The sequence below is a fragment of the Macadamia integrifolia genome, chromosome 9 (genome assembly GCF_013358625.1).
Source record: "Macadamia integrifolia cultivar HAES 741 chromosome 9, SCU_Mint_v3, whole genome shotgun sequence".
NCBI classification, from domain to species: Eukaryota; Viridiplantae; Streptophyta; class Magnoliopsida; order Proteales; family Proteaceae; genus Macadamia; species Macadamia integrifolia.
Genome location: NC_056565.1, coordinates 36,193,464 through 36,208,908, shown reverse-complemented (window position 1 = coordinate 36,208,908; position 15,445 = coordinate 36,193,464). Strand labels below are relative to the sequence as shown.

The 15,445-nt window shown below is 38.2% G+C and overlaps 1 protein-coding gene and 1 pseudogene across 1 annotated transcript in view; one reads left to right on the top strand and one right to left on the bottom strand.

Moving 5' to 3' along the window:
* The window catches only part of LOC122089420 (protein sym-1), a 13,640-nt gene extending 2,027 nt beyond the window's left edge, over positions 1 to 11,613 (top strand). The window contains exons 3-9 of the mRNA XM_042659137.1: positions 6,198 to 6,285; positions 7,053 to 7,147; positions 9,167 to 9,239; positions 9,355 to 9,447; positions 9,543 to 9,629; positions 10,506 to 10,586; positions 11,266 to 11,613. Of these exons, the coding sequence (XP_042515071.1) occupies positions 6,198 to 6,285; positions 7,053 to 7,147; positions 9,167 to 9,239; positions 9,355 to 9,447; positions 9,543 to 9,629; positions 10,506 to 10,586 (517 nt within the window). The 3' untranslated portion in view covers positions 11,266 to 11,613. The remainder of the gene's footprint in view (positions 1 to 6,197; positions 6,286 to 7,052; positions 7,148 to 9,166; positions 9,240 to 9,354; positions 9,448 to 9,542; positions 9,630 to 10,505; positions 10,587 to 11,265) is intronic.
* Positions 11,614 to 11,779: 166 nt separating this feature from the next.
* Positions 11,780 to 14,431, bottom strand: LOC122088170 (annotated as a pseudogene).
* Between the last annotated feature and the right edge of the window lie 1,014 nt (positions 14,432 to 15,445).

Genomic DNA, 15,445 nt, shown 5'->3' with positions numbered 1-15,445 from the left:
TTTTCGCTTATACATCACTAGATCAGGTAAAAATGACTCAACTATATATATATATATATATATATTTTGCTTCTCCGACATCTTACTGAGTTTCCCCCTCATCTTTTTGCAAAAAGCCGCTCCACAGTGGTAAAGTCTCATCTTGTGTGTTGGCCGAAGTGACAATAGTCACATTGAACCCTCGAATATGTTCAAAGATCTCGAAATGATCTTCCAGTTCCGTGTAGAATTCGCAAAACTCCGTTTCCATTGAGAATTGAATGGAGTTTTCCCATATTTCGACCGGAGAATCTAACAGAGACATTACTGTCGAGATTCTAACCGTTATATATATATATATATATGGCGTATCCTTCGAAACTGTATTTTATATGTATCATAAGCACATCCATGATTTCTTGACCATTTTCATGCATATCTTGCATCTCTCTGATACGATCTTCTCTTAAAATCACCCTTCTGATATGATACCCGGTACCGATTCTTAAATCCTTGGTCGTATCCCCTTCTTTCCTTCTTCTTTTTTCCTTTTCTTTTCTCTGTATTTCCATACTGTCCAGCAGGATTCCAGCAACTATTCTTCACTGTTGCGGGCTCTTATCAGGTGATATCAGTAAATCTTTTGGTGATTGCAGTATTACCCTATTACAATTGTTCTTCAAGTTCTTATAAAGGTCTTTTATTTTCCAGTTTTGTTTTCATGTTTGCAATATGTTATTTTGACAGCAGCAGGTTTGATTTTCAGCCATTGATTTTTGGTAACCTAACCATAAATTAATGAAAGCCAATATAGAAACCAGCCTACTTTATTAAGCTACTCAATGACACAATCTATTTTGGTCCTTCGTGAGAGAGGATTTTTGGCTGCTTGAAGGGGATGCTCCCACATCAGTAGTTGGTCAATGGTTGAACCATTTGGTTAGGATAAATGGCATGGTTTTAGGCATCTTTCTGGAACAGTTCATTGAATTTCAACTGTTGGAGGAAAAATATGGTTCACAATTTTGATCCACTGTAAAGAATAATGGTTCTTATTCTTGTGTGGTTTTTAAAATGCTAAGATCGACGATGTCCCAGGCTAAACCTGGGATTTTCAAAGTACAAAATCCAGTATTCTGAAGAAGGAGATATTGGATTTCTCCTTTGACTAAAGCATCTGTGATGCAGTACCCAGGCTATGAGAGAAGAAGAACTTGTGACGTATGAAGATCGGGGTCTCTCTTGGTCCTGCGGTCTCGGATTTGAACCAATTTTCTGGTTCAGTTATGGGTCCCCAATGAGTAAGTATTTTTGGGTTATCTATTGTAAAAGGCCAATTCCATAAAGCCCAAGATATTTGAGTCCTATATGAGATTAGGTGTTAGTTTATAATTTCTATTTTCAGTTTTTTAGACGATTTAGGTTAGTTGGTTCCATATTGAGTTATTAATTTGATTGTTTCTATTTGTTAAAGAACTGTTGAATCTGGTCTTTAGAAACTCTACAATCTGGTTTTCAGATTCCATGGTTCTCAAGTCTAGGAATTTAGGACAATTTCTAATTTATGAGTTCCTCTTTCCCCTTACTTTCATTTGTCTCTCACATCTCTGGTATGTTTTCTATTACTTCTCTTCTGCCTTGTTCCTATATGTTTTGGATCTCTGTTTCTCCATTTTTGTTTTGCACAGATCCATGTAGCTGACCCCATTAAGCTGCGATAAGGCTGTGTTTGTTGTTGTTGATAGAAAGTTGAGGGGTTAGTCTATAAATTAATGATTTGCTATAGTATGTAATGAATTGGTTTTAGTGATGAAGAAAAAGCTTTCTGCTCAATTGGTCTTGTAGATTTTAAGCAAGCCCAGTCGATTCTGGGTGTTTACTGCAGTGGATTCAGAAGTGGTTTTGCTGTGGATTCCAGATTGGTTCAGGTGGATTCCCGGATGTTTCTCTCTCCTTACTGTATCTTTTATCCTATCAAAACTGGTCAGATCTCTATATTACTACCTTGCTATCTTTCCTTTGTTAATTACAAGTCGGAACATGCTTATTACTCAGCATGATCATCTCCCTTTAACCTTGTTTTGCATTCTGATTTGTCTTTCTGATTACTAGATTCCTGCTGTGGTTTATCTCAGTTCATTGATCAGTTATATATATGTTTTTGTTTCAAAAGTCCTAAAATTCCTATCGATTCTAGAATTCTACCTGAGCTCAGCTTCTCAAAACTTCAGTTTTCTGGCTTGTTGTTTTGAATCTGATTTCATATTATTGTTTATGGGTTTCTACTGCTGTTGATCATTTAGTCTGTTATTCCATCGATTCTGTTTGAACCATTGAAAGTCTGCTATGGATTTAATGGTTTATTTCTCAGTTTACAGATCCCTATCTCTTGAAGGAAACCTCGATATCTAAGCCTTATCTTTAAGGGGCTTAGAAATCCTCATTAAATTGCTAGACTGATCTCCAACTTTCTGAATGAATGGAATCACATTACAGTGGACCAGTATTTCAGTTTAGCATGAATTATATCCAGATGGTCCAGGATAGTCTTATATCCATTTAAGGTTTCTAAACATAAATTCTGTGTTAAGGTTTTCTCCATTATGATGGGTATATCTCATGCATTATGCTTGTTAGAGTATATGAGAGCATGTGTCGGTTGGAGGTCTACAGGTGTCCATAGACCTCCATACACCTATGTGTCGGTTGGAGGGCTATGGGTGACCATAGACCTCCACACCATGGGATTATATTTGATTGTAGTTTCTTCCTATTGGGTTTGGGGAAGTTGTTAGCTACGTTAGAGTTAGTTTCCTCTTTGGTTATGCCTTCTAATTTCTTATTTATGTTATGTCTCTGTGATAGCTAATTTATATATTGAATGAAGGAGGCGGTCCCAACCACACGGTTGTGACTCGCAAGTTACAGCTGTCTCTTGTTCTCTTCTCTTTCTCTTTTCTTTCTCTACCTTTTTCTTGTTATTTACATGGTATCAGAGCCTTAACAAGTAGCGGGTTTGAGAGTCGTTCCAAGGTCTCATGCTACTGGTGAGGCTCTAGTTCTTAGAAGAATAAGAAGATCATGCCTGATTTTATTCGTGTATGTCCACGGTTCCTGCTGCTCTGCTTCGTGTTTGGTATGAGAAATGTCTGGTTCATGTCAGTTCCTTTTTGGTGTGCTTCCTGCTGCTGCTATGTTGTTCTTGTTGATTATAGGTGTTGTCTTGGTTTGTGGAGTCGCGGAGTAGGCTTTGAGGTGCTGGTTTGGAAGGGCATCAACCATGTCTTCGGTGCTCGGGGAGTTCCTTCTTGGGCGTGATATGATGGTTCCTTCGGCAGCCTCGTTTCATGGTGGTTCTTGCTCTCATCGTTTCAAACACCTTGAGAAGTGAAATCAGCGTGGTAATTTGAGTTGATATTCAGCCCAAGAATGGATATCTTGTTATCTACTGCTTCTTTTTTCTTCATCTTCTAGGCTTCTTCATATTTCCGTTTCTTGATCTGATCTTGGTAAAGGAGCCAAGATTCTCTTTTGAAGCTCTTGGTACTTGATTCTGTTGGCAAATTGTGTCCAATTATCCCTTATAAAAAAAAAAAAAAAAAAAAGTGTCTTATTATCGTGAAGGGAGTGTGACTTCAAGTGGTGTTGAAGTGGGAAGACTTAATGTTTAGGGAAAACTAAAAAAAATCTCCATAATTTGGAGTGACCCCCAAAAATAAAAATAATATCCACCGCACCCCTAATTTGTAACACCGTTAACTTAAAACGTGAAATGACTTTTTTACCCTTTTAGTTAACCTTCTTTTTTTTTTTTCTCTGTACAAGAGCAAAATTATTCTATAGAAACGAGAAGGAAACTAAAAAAAAGGGTATGGCTGCTGCTAGCCTCAACTGTTCTTGTTGGCCTTCTGTATCAGAGTTTCAAGCTGCTCCAGACTTGGTTTGAGACCAAGCGATCTCAGGAGTGATCCAAGTTCCAACTGTGTTAAGCTACCGTCGTTGTTCCGGTCAAAGGAGCTGAATATTATTAACTCCACTGTTTCCAACTCCAAAAGCCAGATTATCATTTCTGTTAACTAAATTTCTCAACTCCTGGGTCATCTCTAAGAATGAACTAAAGAAAAACCCAACTAACATATTGACAAGAAGAAGAATTCGATAATAAAATCTTGTTTGAACACGTCAAAGTATTTATGGGATTAACAGTACAAGGAAATCCAACTCTAAACTGGGACTGTAAAGTATAAATTGTATCATGCCAGAACCCATTGGTAAAGCTTCTGAAGATAAAAGGTTCCTGTTCAACCTTGAAGTTGAGATCTTTTAATAGACTAGAAGCAATCCTAAAAGGATCCCTTGTTCTTCTGAACTTTAAAAGGAACATATTTCCCATATTTCAGCTACCGTAGTTGTTCCGGTCAAAGGAGCAGAATATCTCCCGTAACTCTGCAATCTACTCATCATCGAGCTTCGTCGGCTCGTGTCCGCGATGAGCGATTTGCCCAACTGATCTTCCAATTCGTCTACATTTTCTGTAAATTAGACCAGATCTGGTCTTGATCCTGCTCTGCTCCAGATACTCAAATCTATCTCCTTAGATCTGATATCATGCGGACATAACCTCTGATTCGGCTTAACATTCGTATTCCAAGCATTGCACAATGAAATCGCAAACGATCAAAGACGAAAACAGAAGAAGAAAATGAAAAAGAGGTTAGACGATTTCCGCGTTAAGAAGACGACAACTTAGATCTCGACTTTAGAGGATGAATAACGCATGGAAATATTTGTTTTTTAATAAACTCGATCCCTCCTACTACATCAAAGCAGATGATCGGCATCTGGCTTTCCTCGTCAAGCCAAGCAAACACCAATTCAACGATTTTGATGATTTTTAAAAAACTTGACCTCCCAGGGATGGATTTGTTGATGAGGTATCAATTCTTATGGCCGTGCTACTGGACAAGCTTCTTCAACGAGTCATCTTCCTTGGGGTTCCACAGTTCTTTGATCCGATCCATATTTTTCCTTGAAGAAGCCATGGATGATTGGCAGAAGTTGATTCTCGATTCATTGTTTGAAACCCTAACCCTAGACTACAAGATTAAACTCAAGGACATAATGGTAAGTTTACATATCCATAAGGGTAGTTTGGCCATTTAGATAATAAGAGACTGATGACATCATCACTTAACCACCAAATTATAACAGAATGGGGTTTTTTCGAATTTTTCTGATGAAAGTGAGGTATATACAAGCTCTTATTTTCATTTATGGGGTTCACTCCAAATTATGGAGATTTTTAGGGGTGGTACAAGAAAATTTCCCTAATGTTTGTGGAGGTACAGAGGTGGGTCCCCTTTTCTGCTGGCCTGGAGGACTACGCCTTTCAAGGTCAATTGGTGGTATGGAAGTTGGGGAATTCATTGTCCCTATTTTTTTAAATAGATCCCTTTTCAGTCCTACTCACAGTGGTTCTTTGAACCCTTTCCCTTATTTCTGTTTTTCCAGGTTATCCCTCACTTTCTCTTTTATTCTCCATTATGTTTTTTTTTTTGTTTTTTTTGTTTTTTTTTTTCTGTAATTTTCTCCTCCAAGTTTACCCTTTTGCCTTGGGCTGTGTTTGTCATTGGATTTCAATTAAATTACAGCTATGCCATCTCCTTTTCATCCTCAAGATATTTTACAATTCTGTCATTCCTCCCTCTTATTTTACCTTTTGACTCCTTGCAAATTGTGGTGTATTACCATATTGCCACTACTTCATTGGAACTGAGTTTTACTTCTTTTGGGTGGACCCATAAATGGGTTTAAACCTGGGATTGCATGAAGTAATTACAGTATTGCCATTGGCATTTTTATGTGCCCTTCGATTTTGCGTGAATAAGAAACTTGACTTTTGCCTCTTTGGGTCAGTGGTGATGTTGTCCTTGTACTGTGGTGATGCAGCTCCAGCCCTATTCTGGTGAAGCAATAGGTTGGGATTGGTGGTGATATCCTTCCCACAGGCCAAGTTGTGGTTCTAGGTCATATCCCTTTTATTTCTTCTTTCATATGTTAAAAAAAAGTGTTAAGAAACTTCTGTTGTCAATATTGGTTTGTCCCTATATGCAACCTTGTTGCAATTGATCTCTCACTGGCTTTACTGGTTCAAGATCGATTCTGCATTAACTGTTGTTTTGGAAGTTATATTCTTCTTCTTCTTCTTCTTTTTCCAGGTATTTGGCTCTTCTTGGGAAGTATCCAGTGATGACAAAAGCCGTCACATCTGCCCTTCTGACTTTTGTTGGGGATTTAATCTGCCAGGTATCTGTTTGCTATATACCCTTAGTATTATTCCTAGGTTCAAAACTTTCTGTGCAACATGATTTTGGTGTCATTTGAATGGTTGTTTAGTTGCATTGCCTATCCAATGTGACAACAATCTTGCATATCGTAGTTGATTTGGGGGAGTTGTGGCCGAAATACTGACAGGACATTATTACTTTGTGTGATGGACTTCAATTCTTCAGAGCCATAATTTAAGTGGGATTTGGAGATAGAATTATAGTTAAATTCAGGAAACCGGGAAAAATATTTAGTTTGAGATTTAAGTCTTAATGGCTAGACATAGGCTAGATGATTGTCGTGAGCCTCTTGAATATGCATCAACTTTTTTTTCTTTTAACAAGACAGGATTGAGGTGGAATTTTCTGGTTGATTTCTAGATTTTCAAGGGAGATTCCATGATTGTGGATCTGAGAAAAGAATTATTTTCTTCCTGATTTCCAGATTTTCCATGAATCTGTTGTTTTTTTTTATTGCTCCATGCCAACTTCAATTTTGGCTTACCCTTTTTTAAGGTGCTACACCAGTTTCAGTGCATGCCAGAGTTTTATAATTTTTTTTTTTTCAATGATGACTGCATCAATGGTGCCATCAAAACATCTATTTTGGATCCAATTTAGTTTCTGTTTTATTTGAAACTTTTTAAACAGCCTTTCTATTAGTTTACAACTTACAAGTTACAACTACATTTCTCCTCTCATGTTTATCTGTTACCTGCTAATTATTTGATGCTGTTTACTGCTCAGCTATGGATTGATCAAGTCTCAACACTGGACTTGAAGCGGACATTTCTATTCACTCTCTTGGGGTTTGTGTTGGTTGGTCCCACGTTGCATTTCTGGTAAGAGTTCAGCGTCTATATGGTTTTTATGTTATTGCTTGGAAGTTGGATACTGTTACAGAGATATTAATGTATTCATGTGTTGATATCTTGTTGCGAAACCAGATTCCAAATCTGGAATCAGATTGCTTATGGGCCCAACCAAATAAGAAAACACTGAAATCCAAAGCTACATGGCAAAACAGTAAATTTGTGTGAATTTTTCAGGGAGTGGCAGATTAGTAATTATTGGAAACCAAGCTTAATGATTGGAAAACAAGTGAATGGAGTAACGTGAGATGAGGGAGGGGTATTCCTGGAAAGATTGGTAAACTGATACTTAAGGTAACCAGATAAGGGGAAGGGCAATAGAGGAATAAAGTGTTAAAAGGGTTCTTATTATTAAATGGGATTAGGGTCCATCTTCAACCTCTAATCTGCGATGTGAGCAACAGAGGAGAACTTCTTGTGATGAAGGGATTCAATCGATTGAAGCTTAAAGGGTCTGAAATTCTGGAATTCAAAACTTCACTCATAAGCCTCTTGAACCCACTGGTATTATAGGTAATCATCTCTCCTGAAGACAAGCACAACTCCTGAAAGTTTTCTGGCTGTAGAACAGAGATCAGACCTGTAACTCAAGTTAGAAGTCCCAGTTCAGGGAACTAAGGGGTCTCAGATTTGGCAACCTCGGTCGTCCTTGGGTATCGACTCAGTTCCTAGAATCTGAGATGGAAAAATGAAGAATCAAGGGAGATAAATGCCTTTCTTGTCGGACTGCTAAAGTTGCTGGAACAGAGAAGAAGAAGAAATAAAGAAGAGAGATATTTCAGATGGGAAGAAAGAGAGAGAATTCGCAGGGGGGGGGGAAGGAGGAAGGTCACATGACCAATCAAAACCACCAAGGTTTAACGAAATAACCAATTCATCATTAAACACTGCAATCCCCATTGCTTACATTGGTATAAATAAGAAAAGAAAACCCAACATGAAAGGAAACGAACTATAATTAATGGAAACTAATTGGAATCTAAATCCTAACAGTTATCTCCTACTTAAGTAAACAAAATAAAATACTGCATGTAATTCCAATATAGAAGTAAATAAATCCTAAAGAACCTAATAGCTTTGGTTCCAAATTGGTAACTTTGATCCTAAATTGGATCCGATTCATCTCCATCTGGATACCCATACGGGTTTGGATCGGTCCAAGGCTGTGCATCTGCATCATATCTCCAATTGATTGATTTTCTTGAGTTTCATTATACTTTTTTTCTTCTTTCTTAGAGGTATTTATCCAATATTTAGGTATATTAGTGAAGAGGACAAGTGTAATAGTATTGGTATTGCATATTCTCTGGTATGCCAAGTATACCCTCAATAAAAGATTTTCATCAATTGGATTGGCTGGTTTACTTCTTCAATGAGCCAAAGTGAGCCTGATTATAAGTACATCGTTACTCCATCATGGCACCCATTGTTGTTGGGTGTTTGTACTTGTAATTTGGTGGTGTTTACTAGCCTACTTTTTCATTAAGAAACTCTTTGACGCTTTTTAGTTGGGGTGGGGGAGAGGGTATAAAAGGAAGAATATTTATTCAGGTAGTTAGGGGCTTTTGACTTGCTGTCTCTTGGGTGCCTAATGCAAAAGATGACCCTTTAATTAGTAAAATGAGATGTGCTAGTGGTAGGATAGATGATAGAGGTTGCATGCCTTGCCAGCTTGCTGGATTTTATCCCAGGTGTTGCAGTTGGCCAATTAACCATCTTTTATGTGCCTGGTTGAACAAACCAGAATAATCTCACCCGGGTTCTCATGTAAGAACTAGCCAAACTATCTGTTACTTTCAGGTCTACACAATTCCAACCGGTTTAAGCCTACTGAAGTTCAATGCATTCCCTATATTGACCCCAACCAACCTGTTGTAGCCCGTCATTTTCAGTATGATAGTCCTGGGACAACCGTATTGTTCCTCTTTATCTGGTTGTGACTGGACATGCTTTAATGTTTAATTGACAAAACTTAGAATGGCTTTGTAGGTATTTGTACCTAAGTAAATTGGTGACCATCCCAGGAGCATCTGGTGCTCTCTTGCGCCTTCTGCTTGATCAGGTGTTTCCTCTCCTCAGTCCTGATCCAACTTCTGTCCACACCACTTGTCATGACTAGTTTATTCTGTTGAACTATTTACTTATTGGGTTTGGAACATACTTTTGTTTCATTGCAGTTCCTTTTCTCTCCCATCTTCATTGGAGTTTTCTTATCCGTACTTGTAACTCTTGAGGGAAGACCATCAGAAGTAGTACCAAAACTTCAACAGGTGTATATTCCTACTTTTGACTTTAAGGAAGGTAATTTATTTAGGAATTAGTCTCTTTTATCAGCCATTTAATTTCTTTTTTTAATAATTTGCAGGAGTGGTTTTCTGCTGTATTGGCAAATTGGCAATTGTGGATACCTTTCCAGTTCCTTAACTTTAGATTTGTTCCCCAGCAATTCCAGGTTTGATTATCATAGTCGTTATTGTAGTTTTTGATGCAGTGGCATTAGAATGGCTGGACAGACATGGTAGACTTTGGTTTAACTGAGTTCCTGAAACCTAACCTAGAAATCCATCATCAAGGCATTGAGTGGTGCTGATTGTAGGCACTTGTGCCTATTGAGGCAAAGTTTTGATTAGTGAATGCCTAGCGACTGCTAGACCAGAGAAGAAATTGATTTTATATATATATATATATTATAAGGGAGTATGCACATACTGGCAGCTATGAAGACCATGGGTATATCGATACATTGGGCACCATGGTGGTGGGGAAATAGAGTGTGTGATGTAAGACTTTAAACACCAAGACCGAGAAGAACAGAATGTTAAGTGTACTGAGGCAGTCAATGCCAGTAGAAGGTGAACCATAACAACCTTATTTAAGTGGCTGAATGTGCAATGTAGAAGTAATAGAAAGTTCTAATAAGGTAAACATTTAGCTTCGTTTTCTGTTATATTAGTCCATTGAATCACATTCTGCATATTACAGAATGAACTATCATTCTTGTCCTCAGAAACATTGAAAATGCATAGGTTTTCCTGAGCAATAAAATTATATGGTCCACTCAAATGTCAAAATAAAGGATTCTTGGGGGAGGGTTCCATACGCTGCCCGTGTGCAATTTCAGGCCTTGGAGGGAGGGTATTACGAGGAAACACTGAAATAGGGGGGTATATAAGTCATTTTACAGGGGGTTGCTACAGTAATCTTGGTCTTAAAAGGGGTACCCACACGCAGTTTCAAATTTCAACTGGCGTTGTGCAAATATTTTAACCTATATTTTTATCGTTCATTGATTATATTGTCCAATCATCCAACAAATGGTCTTACGCAGGTTCTTGCTGCTAATGTGGTTGCTCTAGCATGGAATGTGATTCTATCATTTAAAGCTCACAAAGAGATTCTTGCCAAATAGGTAAGCAATTTTCTTTTATGCATATAGTTAAAAAATCAATAGAATAATAACATTCTATGAGCTACTATATAAGAAGCATGCTATTCCAAATTCTGCTCAATAGTAAACACTCCCCACACCCCCCCTTCCAAAAAAAAAATTTTTAAAAATAAAAAAATAAAAGATTTTCTCATAATTAACTCTGATGAGTTTTATCTATTGAAGATTAACTCTGATTAGTATCGTACCTTTTTTGAGAAGAACATTATTCTAATAATGCAGTCAAAGTTGTAGTATTTCATCCAGAATATCATTAAATTCTTTGCAACTTCTTACATACTCTATGTTGTGGGCCCCACATGTTTTTCTTTCACTATAATCAACTTTACTTGCAACCAAAGACCTCAATTAAAAGTTCCCATTATAAGCTTATGATGTTGTGAATCATTTATTTCACTTCTGACAAAATGAGTCCTTAATGAAGTTGAGTGAGAAAATAGAAGTCATCTGTACATAAATAACTATGTTTTTCTTGAATTATGCATGTGGCTCCATTTCTGAGATATGTCTGCTGTAGATAATTAGATTTATCCTCATTACTTCAGGAATTGACATTTGAGTCTTCTATCCTTTCTTTAAACTTCTTGCTTTGAAACCCCCCTCCCCAAAAACTGGGCCCTCTTTTGGCTTGTTGAATCAGGTGTTGCTGCTTGACTGGTTCTGTTCCATGTTTATTTGACTCGGAGCTTAAACAATCCATAAGCCTGCTGTAATGAAGCTTTACATAGTGGTGCTTCTCTCTAACATCATGGTCCGTTGTGGTGGAACATTTTTGTTTGCTAGCCTAAGCCCTAGTCTGAACTGTATTGTGTACGGAAACTTCCGTGCGAAAAAAGTTACTTGTAGATGTAATTTTCGTAGTATTTATTGTTACTTTCACTCTTAAACCTATTATTTCAGATATTAGAATGCCGATAACTAGAAAAATAACTTTCTTGGTCTTGGAACTTGCTCCCCGCTTGAGAATGAATGTTGGAAATTTTTTCGATGACATGTTCCTTTGATTTTTGTGTATATGTGCGATGGAAAGATGATGAAATACTTTCAACCTTTGCATATTTAGGGAATAGTCTAAATTGGTCACATCTCAAACTTCTAACTTCTATAATAAGAATCATTGTTAGTCAAAATAAGCTAATTTCATTATCCTTTACATCACACAAAAACAGGCTAAAGAAACCACATAGCCCTCTTTGAATTAAGACCCCAATTGATCCAAATGATATTCAACCATTGAAGAATTCACAATCACGTTGAACCTCGCCATTACTTCCCGTCTTCGCCCCCATCTTTCCTAGCTTGATCAAGGACGCAGCAATGTAATTGAAGAAGAGTTGCTGATCCTTAGCCATTAAATTCACATATGAACGAGTCATGGGGTCATTGAAAAGCTTTTGATCAGTTGCAAGCAACCCTAACCCTTTCTTAAGATTCTGATAGTAAACATTGTCGAAGATGGTCGGTGTGGTTACGTCGTTGAAGGCAACAACTGTTGGATCTGGATTCATCTTCGGACATGGGTTCTGGAGGCTCTTGGCTTAATTTTGGTCCATGGTTGGGTTTCTGTCATATGTGTTGTTGAAATCATAGATTCTAGGCATGAACTCCTTGCAGTGTGAGAAGCCTATAGTGTGGCCTCCAGATAAGGCCACCATGTCTATTACATTCAAGCCTTTGGACTTGAAGGGAGAAATGAGTTTGGAGATGGTTTGGTTCACTTCAGGGAGGTTGCCTACAACTCGAGAAGCCCTTGAAACGAGTCCATCTGTTCTTGCCTTTTCGACTTCCCATCTTGCCCTCCAACCTGAGTATTTTCAACAAGATGAGGAAAGTGAATTCTACCAAAAAACGAGAGTGAAGGTAAAAAAGATATCATCCTCTACGTATGCAAGGATTAGGAAATTTCTCTTTAGCCATTTCTGTTGGCCCACTAAAAATGGAGTATCCAATGCACGAGGTTCTAACCATTGCGATGTTTGGGAGGGTCATAATATATGCAGCCTTACTTTTGCTTCACAGAGAGGCTGACTACTAGATAGCAATGGAGCAACCTTCTAGTGGTCCATTATAGACTGCACATAGAAAGTCCATGTATAGAAATAATACCATAGTTCTAATTGTACTAGGCCACTTAGAAATTAAGATTAGTGCACTCGTTTTTAACTTTCAAGAGGCTACTAGGCTATCATAACCATTCACCAAGCTAAGGGAACTAATTTGTAAGTTTACAAGGTACCATATGATAAGCAAATTACAAACATTTGAGTGGGCCCACGTCACCATAGACAACTTGACTCCTTTCATTGGTCAAATTTTTACCCAAAATGAGAAATGTTGTGTGTGAGGAATATCTCACGCTATATCAATTGCGGCATTGGAAATAGTTTTATAAACAAATGACTCGTATGATCATAGAAAGAGTGTCAATGTCAGACCCAAATGATTAGGATGTAAGAAGACGTAGGAAAACATTCCCACACCATCGGTGTGCCCAATCTATTTTCCATCGAAATTATAGCAAATATAGGTAACGTGAAGGGTTGAGTTAAGCATCTAAACACGTGAAGAAAAGCTACCTCAGAGCATTGTTACAATATCTGTGTTAGTTCTGAAAACCAGACCGGTTGGAAATTTTAGATCAGGTGAGTGGTTGGATAGGAAACATGGAACTCTTGACCCGACCCAAGGAAAATGGCCGGTAATGGTTATCTTGGTCGGGTTGTTGGTCCGGTCTGATCGAGCCACATTGGAGTTGGTTCAAAATTTAGTTCATCAAGGAATGCTGAACCAAGCCGGAGTGCCGGACTATCTTAGACATGTAAACAAACCCAACCCAAGTCTGTTCTTTTACAAAATTTTCCCTTTTCCAGAACTACCACTTACCAGGCTAACCAAGTCTCTGGTGGCTATGGCCATGATATCGGCGCAGGAGACAATGCCGGGGCACTGTAACTCCAAGGCTCTCTTGGCTCTGAAGAACATGCCAAACCCGTCTCCCAGCAACGACAGGTTTATCTCTGCATCTCTCTCAGCCTTCTTCTTCTTGTTGTTGTTGTTGTTGTTGTTATTGTTGTTGTTGTTGTTGTTGCTTGATGCTATTAACACCGATACATCACACCCCTGCATATGCTCCCATGATCAATGTAACCCATCAATGTTACATATAGTCTTATAGCCAATTAGGACATATTTGTCATTTAGAAACTTCCGGAAGTTAATTTTGTCACTGTACTATTTTGCATGCATATGGAGAAGAACGTCATTTCAGGAAAAGACTAAGGATATAAATGTCTGGTGGCAATTTTGTAAATAATGGTTAGAAAAGTGAAGGAAAGGAAACGAACCTCACCTCACCTCGACGAAGCAGTCATGGAAGAAGAGGCGGAGAGCACCGGCGGCGGTGGTGGGGGCTTCACAGAGCTTCTGGGAGGCTACATTGTGGATGATTCTCTCCACGTTGGAGCAACTTGTGTTGTAGAAATCGTAGCTTAGACTCTCCCTCTTAGAGGAAGTTGATGGTGTGAGGCTTATTAGAATGAAGAAGAGGAAGAAGGAGAAAGGCATGAGAGAGCAATCTGTGATCTTGGCAATGGAGAAGTGTAAGAAGGAGAAAGCTCTTCTCATTCATCTCCTTGAACAAATTTCAGAAGCTCAGCTTAGTCAGGGCGGGCTTCAAATCCTTTTCTCGTTCTCTCTCTCTCTCTCAACGTGAACACAGAGATGGCGATTGTGGGGTGTGGATTTATGGGACTTATGAACAAATTTGATGCAGAAAATAATAAGTTCTGGCATATGATTTGTTTGCAGATCTGCATGAGGGCTTGCAATCTTGCTTGCCTGAGATAACAATGATAATTGCTATCATCCCCACCTCTTTCCATCTTGTTAGGATTTTTATGTGGGTTTAACTAATATCGATTGATCCATTGGGCTCAAGCAATTATAGACTCACTCTAATTAGGAAATTCCTAGCTCAATCCATTGTAGAAATAAATTAGGGTTTTAGGGATTCTATTATAAATAGAAGCTAAAGGTCCCTGCAACCATTACTTTAACACCTTCATGGTTTTGGAAGCACGGACTCCCCCACAAGAATAGTGCATGTGAGAGTATTCCAAGGGTGAAAGACTGCAGAAGATCTTAGCGGCTGGGATTCGATTTTGTAGTTCTTTGTTACAATCTTCATGGGACTAATCTTCAAGCACATGGGAGAGAGTTATGTGATCAATACTTATAGGACTTCTAAACTTACATACAGATATTCTTCTACTCCAATTGATTATCATGTATGGGGTAAATCTATATGTTTGTGTGTTCTTGGTTTAGGGACTACACCCATGGTTAATATTTATGATTGGTTTATGATTCTTGTATTCTAACATCAATTGGGTTATTCATATGATTCCATGGTAAAGAATCCCTAACACATTTCTTCTCATTTTGAGATCAACATCAGAAGAGCAAAGAAACCAAACAGACGCATAGATAAATGACAGACAAGAGTCCTCTCTCTCTCTCTCTCTCTCTCTGTGTGTGTAAGTGTTTGAACTCAACAAATGACCTTACCCACGTATTAAAATGGCAAAGTGTTTCCTATGGTAGAGTGTGGTTTCTAAACGTGCACAAGAGCTAATGGGTGTACATGAGGAAGTATTTGTAAAGATGTTATTTTCCATTTCATGAAATTAGATCAATAATTCGCTCCATATGTCTAGGTGCAGGGGCCATTCCCCTACAAAAATCTTTTTTGCTATTAAAATTTAGTGAAAAAGGAATATGGCTCCTATGCCAAGGCACAAGCCCCTGTTGAATGACTGATA